This window comes from Haliotis rubra, unplaced genomic scaffold, assembly GCF_003918875.1.
Source record: "Haliotis rubra isolate DU_JTF1 unplaced genomic scaffold, ASM391887v1 Scf40, whole genome shotgun sequence".
Taxonomy (NCBI): Eukaryota; Metazoa; Mollusca; class Gastropoda; order Lepetellida; family Haliotidae; genus Haliotis; species Haliotis rubra.
Window position 1 is genome coordinate 1,684,735 of NW_025767080.1, and position 12,386 is coordinate 1,697,120.

The following is a 12,386-nucleotide window of genomic DNA, read 5'->3' on the forward strand; positions in this document are numbered from 1 at the left end:
AATTCCATTTAGAGCACTAGATGTACCCATCATGACTATTAAATACACAAGACATATTGTTGGTAGGGATGTGTGATAGCGTCGTCGCTTTTGAAAATATTTGATTCTGATTGGTCGGTCAGATATTACGAATCACATTAACTGCATTCAACATAAGAAACCCCGCCCTGCTAATTCCATTCACATTCAATTTAGCACTGTATCCATGTTGATCTAAACGCCAGCTTCCTGGTATGTGGACAAAAAAACACCCCAGCCTCAACTCACTTGACGGTAAACAGCAGCAATAGCAATATTTACTTTAATGAAGTTCGTTAAATTACATAACTAACAAATGTTCACGTGTAATATATTTCTTATGCTGAAAACTACAACGTTGTCCTCTCAAGAGCCTCAGTTGATAACTGCATAGATAGTGACTTCAAGCACATCGCAACAGTGCCGTGTTGTTGACAACCTGTACATATAAACTATAGCGAACCCGGATACTAGCTTGTGGAGACAAATTAACGTTTTTTCTTGTTAACGTACACGGGAGTGACGTACTTGTCATTCCTTATATACATTCAGTATCACGTGACCTGAACGGGGACACACATATAACACAGGCTGGAGAGGGGGACACAGTTGACAACGAGTAAAGCAAGGTAGGATGACACAGTGTAACACTGGTATAGCCGTGGGGGTCATCGCCTCCATACTGGTAGCGGCAGGTCTTGGAGCGTCTCTGTACGTCACTACGACGGGCACCGACAGCAATGGGAATACGACGACCACGACGACAACTACCGAGTCGACAACAACAGGGTAGGACGGATTTAATATGTATCAGGTGTTTCTCGAGACACGTTATGCTCTTTTGTTAGGGTTTGTCAGGCAGGTTAAATGGAATTCCTCCCCGTCATTAATTTACATTGCTTGAAATTATATTAATATCACAGATTGACTGATTCTAAGGAGTAGCATAGTGATTAAAGCGTTCGATTATTACGAGTAAATCTCATTTCTTTTGCTCCCGTTAATTGCTTGGATCTTACTACCGGTGGCGTAAAACAAAGGTCCCTCACTTAAGGATTCCATCAGCAGGTAAACATCAGACACAAACTGGAATAACATCCTCAGTATTTGAGTTACATCAACCAAATGCTTGATAACTATACCAGCATAGGATAGCAAAAACCGCACTGCGTTAATGCTATTGTGCTATTTCGTATTTTGTCTCGAAGCGAATCCAACAATTTGCTCATTGACTGAAACGCTTTGTTAATTTAGTCTGTGCGAGGTAGGGTGTGTGTATGGTGGACGTGTTGTCTGTGTCGTCCTGAAAGAGTCATTCACCTGTACAAGTAAACAGGTCGCGACATCCACGTCTGACGTAAAACTACATCAAGGATGTTTACTGGACAGTGACTGGTCTCGCACAATACCAGAACAATATCTTTTCAAGGAAAATGATTTAATCTACAACGTAATAAAAGCCCCAACCCAGACAGGAAAACGAACATGGCTATTAACGTTCTTAAGTCTGCATTTGTACAAAGCAGACGCAGTTTCGAATTTACATATCCGTTGTAGTTTCAACAAAACCTGTGAATGCGCTATTGTGACGGTATGTTCTGGGCTATTACTTGAATGTGTGGTTTGTAAACAGGTGCCGTCACAAGGCAGAATTACTGTGGTTCGGCTTTAACAGACGCTTAGTAGTTTCTTCAAATTGTGTCACTGGCAGGTGCTACCGGTAGCGCAGGACTTGCTTGCCGTTTACCCGAACATTTGGTGTCATCAGTAGGTTTCAGTGATCTATTCATATAATTTACTAAATTATTTGTCGTCAATTATCCCGAGGAATATGTGATCACGGACAATGAAAACAGGTTATTCTTGGGCGTTTAGGTTCTATATTTAGATGGCGTGAGGATAAGGTTATACCAGCTATACCTCTTGGGATGTTTGTGTGCGTGTGTGTGTGTCTGTGTGCATGCGTGCGTGTGCGTGTTATTGTGTGTGTGCGTGTGCGGTTATTAAAGGGCTGTTAGTGTGCTTATATAACCAAAATACTGATGCCGGTATCATTAACGTGTCTGTCTCTCGGAGACTCGACCGAAAATGTTTAAAAAAAAAAATAATCAGTCATGACCTGGAACTCACGTGATCATCAGATTAATTAACGTGATAAAGGCCAACATTGTCATCTGTCAGATTCCATGTTGTTGTGTTGTATAAACTTCCAGATAAGAACTGGGAATGTCAAAGTATTCTCTCTAACTCGCCATTGTTGCAGGAACGCCTATCAGACGCCCTGCGGTGTCTGTGGTCCTAAGATTGACGTGGCGCTGAGTGTAGTGAATACCCTGGTTGAACCATACTTCAATCATTCCGTTGAACTGTACGGGATGAGACAACAAGAGCTCATCGTCTTCTTGGCGGAAGCAGCCAAAACAAGACAAGAGTTCAGGTAATGTTTGATAGACAACGTACTTAGTGCATGCTCATCATCAGTCTGGGTATCGTCCGTTCATTCGAATAACAACACTATTCTGCCTTCGTCTGGGTCTTGGTTATTTATCCATCTTCATATTAACTGGACATGACCTCTCTCGGACAATCAGCTTCACAGCTGGACGTGACGTCATCACCTCCACATGATTTTCCTCGCACATTGGCGTGATTTGATTGGACAGCTATTTTTTTGTCGCGTCGTTCTAATCAAACTCAAAACGAAGCAATAGTATTCCATGTTATCTGTATATCTATATCTAGAAAGGTACTACAATACAGGGTAATTTGACCAGCTATGTAAGTACCAGTTTTGGCTTATTATTGAAGTTTGAAAGTTTTGGATACTGTGTCTCTACTGCCATCATTTTACGACTCATACATCTTTCTGTTGCTTGCGGTTTTAAGTTATATTCAAGTAGAGTAATGTGATAATTATACATGAAAAACTCGATAAGTGCTCGAAATACTTTATTTCGGTATAATGAAACAAACACATTGAGAACACAAATTCTAGTGGGTGTTGTGTCGGTATGCGATTGGAAAGAATAATGTTGTTTCATTTGTACGATTGTCATTCTGGAAGGTGGTCAGTACGCAAGACTGGGTTAATATTAATACACTTATTTCCGGAATATAGACATGTTTAACCAAGAATCATGCAGCTCCATGAATAACAACTGTATGGACGACAAAGCTGCATGTTTTGTTTTGGAGATTTGTCATATATTCTTTCTTTACATAAATATACCCCGGAAAAAAACTGTTAATTCTTATAAATAATAGCGACAAAACTCTTTTTGTAATTATAAGAAATCGTTGCTGAAAACACATTCTATGTCAGAGATGGTCTGTATCAGCTTCATGTGTGCATCTTGCTTTCTTGGTGTGCAGATGTGCCGGGAACTATGGGAAGTGGGGCTTTTTCGTAGACACCATCAATGGACTGAAGGCTGACTACAATTTGAATAAAACATGGTGGAAGATTACAGATCAGGACATGGTGTCCCTCTCCCTAGGTAATGTCATGAAGTACCAGGCGATTGATACGTAGACAGGTATCGTATCCTAGTTGCGCCGCGCACACTACGCAACATACATGGCCTCAGACCACAGTTACCCCCCATGACCCGGAAGTAAAATATGAGAATATAGTGCCTTGTTTAAATGGGCTGTTCTGCTTGTGCTGATTTTTTCAGGGTGACTTGTGATAGCTTAAATGAAAGGTAAGACATTGTACTTTATTGCAAAAAATTTTGGGTCCACAATCTACTCATGGTATTGACACCAGCCTTCCTTGATTTGACCCCAAGTTCAAGGCTGTCTGGTGTGTTTCGGCTCGTAACTTCCGGTGACCATTGTTTACAGTGGATACAGCAAAATCGACATGGTCGATCCAGGCTCATATTTTGCCGATTAAGTGACAAGTGGCAGGTTGGTCAGCATGCAACAGGAGAACAGCCTACGACCGATATTAATTATGGTGCACTTGCATGTCACTGTAGATAGCAAAGAAGGAAAATAATTGTGGTCTGAGGCCACATTACAGGTCAGGGGTATGTGGTTTCCGTTGAGAGAGGTACACAACATGAAGCTTGTGTAATACGCAGAGAGAGCTGTTGTAGTAGAAACACAACCTGAGCCGCTTGGTTTGTATTTTGTGAAGCCAAAGTATATGTTGACTGCCTGAAGGCAGCCAAACGTGGTGACTTCCATCTGTTGTTTTGTAGCAGAACATCACAAACTGCTATTTCTATATCGGTTATGACCTAAACTGTCTGCTGGTACCAGTCTAACTGTGAGCTGTGAGTGAGATGGGTTTGACAACTTCAGGCGAAATTTTGACGCTGTACACACACACACATTCAAAGTATTTCACAGGGTGACAAAATCTTTCGTTCGGCTATTTCTGTCCTGGAAAAGGTGATTATACCAGCACTTACTTGAAACCCATAACTGATCTGACGACGACAAATGATAATAATCGTGCTGGTCTTGGATTCGAACCCACACCCAGCAGATCCTTGTGCATGCTTGGAGGAGGCACTGCTGCCAAACGCTCGTAAATGAGTGAGTGAGTGAGTTTAGTTTTACGCCGCACTCAGCAATATTCCAGCTATATGGCGGCGGTCTGTAAATAATCGAGTCTGGACCAGACAATCCAGTGATCAACAGCATGAGCATAGATCTGCGCAATTGGGAACCGATGACATGTGTCAACCAAGTCAGCGAGCCCGACCACCCGATCCCGTTAGTCGCCTCTTACGACAAATGAAGCCTGTTTGACGTGACTGTTCTGAATCCCCTGCCATAGTATGATACTGCTGTGTAGGTAGAGTAGGTGAGTTAGGTCTAACGCAGCTTTAAAACAGTGCCCCATCTTCATCATTGTCTGGCTGTACACGTAGGCACCTACTGGTTAACCCCCAGGTGGGATGCTCACAGACCAAGGTCCATCTGATCCGCCGTTGGAGGGATCCCGGTACTGCCAAGGGACATAACTCTGCACAGTTAGGCAGAAGAGGCATTTTGCCCTGAATAGAAAGGAGTGAGTGCGTGAGTTGGGTTTTACGCCGCTTTTAGCAATGTTCCAGCAATATCATGGCAGGGGACACCAAAAATGGGCTTAACACATTGACCCATGTAGGGAATCTAGCCCAGGTCTTCAAAGTGAAGAGTGAACGCTTTAACCAGTAGGCCACAGGGGAGTGTCACGCTTAAAAACAGCGTTAGAAAGACATATAGGTATATAGATCCTACCCTAGTACTATATAAAAGGAAAGGGATGTAACGACGGAACCACCCCCTCCTCAATCAAAGTTAGATTTCACCACGTAAACTATTTGTAAGGCCCCGTCGAGGCCTACGGATCGAAAGAGAGATGATTTCCCTACAAAATGAGCTATAAATGGTCACAATCGGATCATTATTTCAAAAGTTATACGCCATGACTCACCGAAAACAGCTACCTCCGCAATTCTTAGCCAAAATCATGGATCACCCAAGACAGCGAAAACCCATCTTTTAAATTCGTTTATTAATTCCAGCACCTATGTAGGGCTAGATTCGATCGGCAGCGGCATTTCACTGGTCTTAAAACTTATTGCAACATCTACAAATCATTTCCTCGACAGTAAGCAGGCATTTTCTCCAAAACCATCGGCAATCATACTCACTTGTCGGCCATAGATGGCCTTGACATTTAAGTGACCTGAGCAGTAAATTGGTAAGAATAATTTTAGAGGTTAAATATTTATAAATATAATTTCCTAAAAAAGAACCAATATCGAGTGCATTTTTACAACCTCTAAAATTATTCTTAACAATTTACTGTTCCATACATCATCCAAAATAGAAGGAAATATTGCAAAGTTCATATTTCGCGCCCATTAGCAAAACAGTCAAAATCTTACAGTATATCATATTTTCCAACAATCGGATAGGCATTTGCTCCCAAACCATCGGCAATCATACTCACTTGTCGGCCATAGATGGCCTTGACATTCAAGTGATCTGAGCAGATCCATAGAAGCTGAATTGGGCCATCCGATTGTTGGAAAATATGTTTATAGCTTATTTTGTAGGGAAATCATCTCTCTTTCTATCTGTAGGACTCCACGGGACCTTACAAATAGTTTACGTGATGAAATCTAACTTTGATTGAGGAGGGGGTGGTTCCGTCGTTACATCCCTTTCCTTTTATATAGTACTAGGGTAGGGTCTATATGTCTTTCTAACGCTGTTTCTAAGCGTGACACGCCCTTGTGCAGTAGGCTACCCCTCCGCCCCGGAATAGAAAAGAAATGTAAAGTGGAAGATATGTGGATAAGGGCTAATATGGATTTAGACTCTTGTATCCTAAAACAACGTTATTTAAATTCTGGTGTCATTGATGCTTGAGCTTCTAAAATGCCTCTTTAGGCCAAAATATTGTTGTGTAAATTGTGAAATGTTCGAATGCGATCCTATTTACAGGTGTGAGTTCCTATATTCCTCAACACCAGGAGACTCTCATCTTTACCTTTGTGCAGAGCGACGGCCACTAAATCAAGGCGGACTCAGACAGTTATATTTTCATTGGATCTGCGAATCTCTACATGGTTGTGTCATGGTAATGGTCCCAAGGGAAACAATTTTACACATTTTGTCCATGTTTACACCGTTTTTGTACTGTATACAATATATTTTTAAGTGATTAAAATGTCCCTTCCACATCTTTCTTCATCTCATGTTGTTGGGGCACAAGGAATATTGCAGAACCCTCTGGAAACACTGGCAATTCAAATCAGTGCATAAATGGATTGCTTGATGGATTTATGAGTGAGCGAAAGTGTGAGTGAGTTGATGAATGAGCCCCTTGTTTAACGCCGCAGTCAACAATAACCAGCTAAGTCACGACTGTCCCGTTATAGAATCGGACCCTGGAGAACCACTGACTGAGCCAGCTGCCTCACTATGGCACAAGTACCCCCGCCACGTAAACATCCGATCCTCATCCGGGACCCTCCCTCTTAGGACAAGTAAAACAGGACTGTATGATCGTCTACCCGATAGAATTTTGTCTGATAGTCATTTGAAATTCCAAAAGACTCGTCCCTTCTCTGAAGGTAAAACGATTAAAGACACATAAACAGGGTTAATACCATTTGTCCCGACTGAAGCGTTACCACTGTACAAATGTCGCCAGTTACGTTGAGTTTTTTAAGGATTGGAAATGTCGTCTTATATGTGTAATTATACATCCTCGATAATCTCCAGGGTATACGTTACGATAACTCTCCATTATACCCTGGATGCATCTACGGCTCGGCCAGATGATTTTATTACCTCCCTTGGTTGGCTTTTTATCCAATCAGGTGTCTACGCTGGGAAGTTGAGCGTACCAATCATAACTCACTTTTGCTTTTTAAATTATCTAATCGATTAAACCGATTCAACACAATAATATATTGTTGCAGATACTCTGAAAGAAGGAGTTCTTGCATATATTTTTTTTGAGGTTTCAGACCTGTCAATTTGTCTGTATGTTTTCCCCCAAAAATCTGAGTCGCACTGCGAACAAAGTTTGGCGGCTGCGACCGCTATTTTTGTTGACACGAGCTGGCGAGCTTGGTTGTAACGGGGTCTTATCTGATTGGCTACTGTGAGAATGTGGAGGCAGCAAAGGGAGGTAATAATATAATTGGCTCGAGCCGTAGATGCATCCAGGGTATAGCGGAGAGTCATCGTAACGTATACCCTGGAGATTGTCGAGGATGGTAATTATATTGCCCAATCTCAAATATTGTCAAAATATCGTCCATCTGAGGCGCACGTAAAATCTTCCAAATTTTCCACGTGGTTATTCCCTTAATACAAGAAGGTGCAATAACAAAGCATAGAGAAATTGGTTCAATTTCCTCCGAAGTTCCAACAAAAACACACAGTTAAACGGTTCAGAAATTAGTTTCTTTCGCTTTCGTTCAGTGGTTAGTCTCATTTTCACCGCTGAAGTCACAAAATCACATGTGATATCTATACACATCTTCATTATCAAAAAGGGCCGGTGGGGTAGCCTAGTGGTTAAAGCGTTGGCTCGTCACGCTGAAGACCCGGGTTCGAATCCACACATGGGTACAATGTGTGAAGCCCATTTCTGGTGTTCCCCCGCCGTGATGTAGCTGGAATATTGCTAAAAGCGGCGTAAAACCAAACTCAGTTAGTCAGTCATTATCAAAATCAAAGCCAAACTTAAACTGGCTTTAGTGGTGGTTTGGTAATGTTCAATGATAGTCAAATACAACCCTCGAAGTTAGAATTGGTCTTCAGCAAATCCATGCTTGTTGTAAGAGGCGACTAACGGGATCGGATGGTCTGGCTCGGTCAATTGGTCGAACGTGTCGAACCAAACAAACAAACAATGACCCTCCGGCTACATCTAACCACGTGACAGTTGACCGTGGTGGAGTCCTTCTCATGTATTTCCAAACCAATTTCCCTGTACACCAGTTCAGTTCATTCACATAAAATCTGTAAACCCATTTCGGATACAGTATAGCAAATTCATCAATGGCTGCAATGTCAAATTTGTGTAGGAAGATGTTCTGTGACAGTGACAAGAGGGTCGTAGTTGTATGTTGACTGAATGAGTGGCGTGGGAAACAAGGCTGACATCCCGGGGCGAGTATCCAGCCGCCACGGACAAACATCCGTGACGTCACATCCGCCTCACACCACATTGATGACATGGCGCACCAAGGTCGCTGTCGCCTGGACCGGAACTAGCGCTTTCACTGTGTGTGCATTGTTTCCGGTGTCACCAGGGTCGCTTAGTCTTGCTTGTGTTCAGGTTATGCTTTCATGTATTCTAATGTAGAAATGATTGTATATGACAAATCGGGTATATACATACACGATAGTGTGCGTTTTTCGGTTTCTTTGGCAAAATATAGACATACACATGTATTTCGAATTCAATATTTGATAACTATGATTGCTAAAACCTTGTTCGTTGGGATTTCGTATTTTCTCAAAATCAAATTTAAAAAGTGGTATCTTTTAATTCTGAACTTTTACATCTGTTGTCCAGAAAGTTTGTTTGTTTCTGTGTGAGACAGCCCGGTATGTTTCGTAATTAGAACGGTGCATAAAATCCAAAGTGACAAAACTAATCCACAAAAACGACAATATGGAATATTTCATCTATCCCTTTTCTGTCCAACCGCCTTTGGTGTGCAGATTTAACAACCTTTCGGGTACAATCGAATTCCTTACTACAAAGATATCCCCACATAGCACCATTTAAACAGCCAGGTCAGGGTTACAGAATTACAAGCCTCCGTGATGTTTCCGAAACATTGTATGGTAGACATGTGGAGGACATTTCCAAATCTGACGCACCAGTGAGCAAAATGGCATCTGATGTTCACCCCAATGTGGAGGTGTACCCTATTTGTTCACCCCAACGTGGAGGTGTACCCTATTTGTTTCCGTGTGTGTGCAGGTGACAAGTTGGTTGCCATAACAAGTGATGAAGACAGTGCTGCCGATGGGAACACCCAGGTATCATCAGGATTTGACAGTGATTCATTAACATCCAGCCTGAATCGTACAGTCGTTTCTGCTTTCAACAAAGACTTCAAATGGTATTGAAAATCCAGCTGCTGGAATATCAAGGAACAAAAAAGGAAAGCTGACTAATGTGTACAGTCTTTTAAACTCTGAACCTTTAAGAATAAATCTGACACATCTTTTTGTTATTCCAGATGTGTGAATCAGTGGAATAAAATTAGCTTATCTGAACGTCATTGAATGTTCTGAATCAAGCAGAAAGTTCATACTGATACCATACGAACTCTAAAAGGTGCACCACCGGTAACACCCGTACAAACACATACATGGACGTGTGTAGCGACCAGAACTGGGATAAAAAGTCCACAACTTCGTAAAACCCCATTTACTGCTGTACTACTTCCGGTTAACTCTAAAACTTAAGGCGATCTATGCGCGGAATATGATTTAGTTTATGTTTTTGTGGGGAAACACTGAAAATTATCAGATACATGTTCAGCTAACGTAAATAGTTACAAGTATCCATGTTGCTGTACAAACTTACAAATTTCTGCACGTGATAATGTATTTCCCACAAGCTGCTTAACCTCACACCTTAAATACATTCACACTTCGTCACAAGTTCTACTCAGTGGTGAGGAATACACTATCCCTCCTCTGATTCATGTGTTGGGCACAGGTTAACGTCAGCATTACACCAGCCATATTATTTATGATCGAAGGTAAAGTAGTCACAAGTGTTGTAATCAGCTGATTCATATACTGGTATCAATTTCCCGGATGGGCGCGTTTATTACACCAGTAAATGCCGCTTCATACACATACCGAACGACGTTCTCTGTACATGAGCGAGTCTACCGATAGGTATAGGCCACGAAATGGAGCCACCTTGTTTAGCATGAATATTTTTTTCAAACATTTGCTCGGGCAATTTATATTTTTCGGCAAAACGTATAGTTAATGAATTAATAACAGAAAGTAGATCCACCTAATTCTAGATTATCCAATCTACCGCGTCTCCACGTTTAGCTTCTTCTGGAAACTATATTTATGATTTCATATTGTCTGGGGCGGTGGGGTAACCTAGTGGTTAAAACGTTCGCTCGTCCCACCGAAGACCCGGGTTCGATTCCCCATATGGGTACAATGTGTGAAGCCCATTTCTGGTGTTCCCCGTCGTGATATTGCTGTAATATTGCTAAAAACGAAGTAAAACCATATTACTCGCTCGCTCATATTGTTTGCAGTTGTATAAGCATTCTGTATAGTTGACACTTTGCGTTATCCTTGAATAAAACTTGACTTCAATATGTTTCTCGTTTTTTTTAGTTATATACGTGCAAACCCATGAACTGCACGGATTTAACGCACTGGTTTTACGTTTCAACTTCCATACACTCGAACAATGTCGAAGTAAACAAAATCTGTATCTTTCGAATAGTTGATCGTCCCTATACATTTCCATAGGGTTGAAACGATCCCGGAAAGTCCTCTGAATATGCTGTTTCTCTTAGAACGAAGCTGACGAACGAGTCGAATCACTTTAGCCATCTTTAATGCTACAAATATTGTCTTAAGTCTACTCAGGGGCAGTCTTAGGACTTACGATCAAATTTAGGCTTAGACTTTAGATTTTCTCAAAGATCGAGATTCGTGATCACCGATTTAAGACTAAATTTAGTCTTAAGTCTAAATTTTAAGAGTTAAGACAAAATATGGACTTAGGACACTTTCATGATCCCGGGGCCTGGCTCCGGCATAACCTCTATCATCACTTATGTCAGTCTGCTTTTTTTCGAACAACAGGTTACTCGACATAGTTTCGCTATCCCCAATTGTTTGGGTTAACCAGGTTTCACTTAAATTGTTTCCATTATGTTAAGTTTAAGTGGAACTAATAATGACAAGAGGGGCCCTTTAAACGGTCATATCCTGTCGCTTTCCACACATTTGTTACACAACCTGTTTTGGATCACAAGTTTTGATGTATTTCGTCGGAAAAATGACTTTTGTCCAGAATTAGTTGGTCCATGGTAATGAGATGACCTGAGGACATAGTTGTGGAAGTTATCAGATGTGTTCATATCATAAAATGAATTTTATAAATCACAACAGTGAAATAATCAGAATGAATAAGACTAACAGAAATTATAGTCGACAAAGGTGTCACCTGTGATGCGTAACTAGATGCGGCACGTGCAAATTATAGGACGTGTTTTAGTGTTACGTTTCACAGACCTAAATGTTCCTGAACTGGTATTTGTCGTCAAAACTTTTCTTTGTTCCAATACTTGGCTGGCTATTGACATAAATATTTATGATCCCCATCTCCTGTTAAAGGTACATTTGATATTGTCGGAATTAAACAATGGAATCTGCTCATAATTAAGTTGAAATGTTTGGGCAACTTTTATCTTAATGTTCAGTGTGTCAAGATGTCCATTTGTCATCTCCTACATGGGATGAAAACGACAGTCCTGTTAAATGACAGAAAATAACAGTAGTTGTGTTCCATCCCTATGCACTATACACTATACAGTATGTGAGGGTGTATTGTCTCCCGCTCCTCCCGGTAAATACATAGTTGTCTGTTTGATTACATATCCCGCCACCATACACTAATGACATGTTCAACTTTCATTCACCGACAGCTCCGCTTAATATCGGAAATGACCGGAGATTTACGACCAGGCACGGACATGAAAACCGGACGAAATATGACATCACCGGAACAGTACGAGTGACAGGTCATAGAGTTGATGTGTCTGGTTGGATGATTTCTTCATTCAGCACGTCTCGGTGTTCTTCACGTTTAAGGTGAAGGTCAAGGGTATTTACTA

The 12,386-nt window shown here is 41.3% G+C and overlaps 1 protein-coding gene across 1 annotated transcript; it reads left to right on the forward strand.

Moving 5' to 3' along the window:
* The first annotated feature begins 584 nt into the window (after positions 1–584).
* Positions 585–6,708, forward strand: LOC124287385. Its single transcript, XM_046723909.1, has 4 exons — positions 585–807; positions 2,282–2,455; positions 3,391–3,515; positions 6,472–6,708. The coding sequence occupies exons 1-4, from the start codon at positions 653–655 to the stop codon at positions 6,540–6,542; spliced, it is 525 nt and encodes a 174-aa protein (XP_046579865.1). The 5' UTR covers positions 585–652; the 3' UTR covers positions 6,543–6,708.
* The last annotated feature ends 5,678 nt before the right edge of the window (positions 6,709–12,386 follow it).

Bases quoted from the DNA above. Each gene is read 5' to 3' on its own strand.
- LOC124287385 (XM_046723909.1), top strand. From the start codon at position 653: ATGACACAGTGTAACACTGGTATAGCCGTGGGGGTCATCGCCTCCATA. The intron at 2,456-3,390 runs GTAATGTTTGAT...CTTGGTGTGCAG, and splicing joins AAAACAAGACAAGAGTTCAG to ATGTGCCGGGAACTATGGGA. The intron at 3,516-6,471 runs GTAATGTCATGA...TCCTATTTACAG, and splicing joins CATGGTGTCCCTCTCCCTAG to GTGTGAGTTCCTATATTCCT.